Source organism: Malurus melanocephalus, unplaced genomic scaffold (genome assembly GCF_030028575.1).
Source record: "Malurus melanocephalus ecotype Western Australia unplaced genomic scaffold, MMel_1.1 scaffold_3052, whole genome shotgun sequence".
Classification (NCBI taxonomy): Eukaryota; Metazoa; Chordata; class Aves; order Passeriformes; family Maluridae; genus Malurus; species Malurus melanocephalus.
The window spans coordinates 1-1160 of record NW_026626284.1 but is presented as its reverse complement, the minus strand read 5'-3'; the positions used below and the strand labels follow the sequence as shown (position 1 = coordinate 1160).

The 1160-nt window shown below is 69.2% G+C and overlaps 1 protein-coding gene across 1 annotated transcript; it reads right to left on the bottom strand.

Annotated features, from left to right (window-relative positions):
- Nucleotides 1-394: 394 nt before the first annotated feature.
- Nucleotides 395-1065, bottom strand: ASCL1 (achaete-scute family bHLH transcription factor 1). The gene has a single exon (XM_057388973.1). The coding sequence runs from the start codon at nt 1063-1065 to the stop codon at nt 412-414; it is 654 nt and encodes a 217-aa protein (XP_057244956.1). The 3' UTR covers nt 395-411.
- Nucleotides 1066-1160: the final 95 nt, after the last annotated feature.

The following is a 1160-nucleotide window of genomic DNA, read 5'->3' as shown; positions in this document are numbered from 1 at the left end:
CCGCCGGACACTCTCTCCGCCGGGGCGCAGTCCGTGCAGTGCAAAGCCCGGCCGCTCTCCGGGGCCGGGGGCGACCGCCCCGAGCAGCGCTGTGCCCGCCCGCCGAGAGACGTGCCCGCACCGCCCTCCGACGGCAGGGGAGCTGCAAACGCAACAGGTTCTTTTTTTTTCCGCGTGGATTTTTTTTCTCTCTGTGTGTGATCCGGTTTTGTGTAGGTTTTTTTTTTTTTTTTTTTTTGCAACTGTCCTGTAAGAATAAAAGAGAGAGGAGATCAGAGCCGCGCCGGGAGCAGTGCAGCAGAGCCGCTCGTAAGTACCGCGGGACTCTCAGCCCCCTCCCCGGGTCCGTCCCCCCGCAATCCCCCGGCCCTCCGCGGGCACCTACCCACCTGCCGGGGGGGCGGCCGGCCTTCAGAACCAGCTCGTGAAGTCGAGAAGCTCCTGCTCCTCGGGGCTGAGCGGGTCGTAGGAGCCCTCGTCGGAGGAGTAGGAGGAGACGGGGGAGCCCGCCATGGAGTTCATGTCGTGGGAGTAGCTGGGCGAGATGGTGGGCGAGAGGACGCCCGCCTGGAAGGCGGCGCTGACGGCGTCATGCTCGTCGAGCAGCTGCTGCAGGGCGCGGATGTACTCGACGGCGGAGCGGAGCGTCTCCACCTTGCTCATCTTCTTGTTGGCGGCGCCGTTGGGGACGTGCTCCCGCAGCGTGGCGAAGCCCAGGTTCACCAGCTTCACCCGGTTGCGCTCCCGCTCGTTGCGCCGCGCCACGGCCGCCGGCTGCTGCTGCGGCAGGCTGTACCCGAAGCCGCTGAAGTTGAGCCTCCTCTTGCAGCGCATCAGCTCCGGCGAGGCCGAGCGCTGCCGCTTGGCTGCCCGCGGCGCCGAGGGCTTGCCGCCCGGGGAGGGCTGCGCTCCCGCCGGGCTGAGCTGCGGCGGAGCCCCCGGGGGAGGCACCGGAGGGGCGGCGGCGGCGGCGGCGGCCACCGCGGCGGCGAAGAAACACGCCGGCTGCAGGAAGGGCGGCTGCCCGGCGGCGCTGGACATCCTGGCGGGGCTGCCGCTGGCCATGGGCGCGGGGGCGTCCTGCGAGGCGGGGGCGCCCGAGTATCGGTGGGTTCCCGTGCCCCCACCACCGCAAAAAGAAAAAAAAATCACAAAGAGGA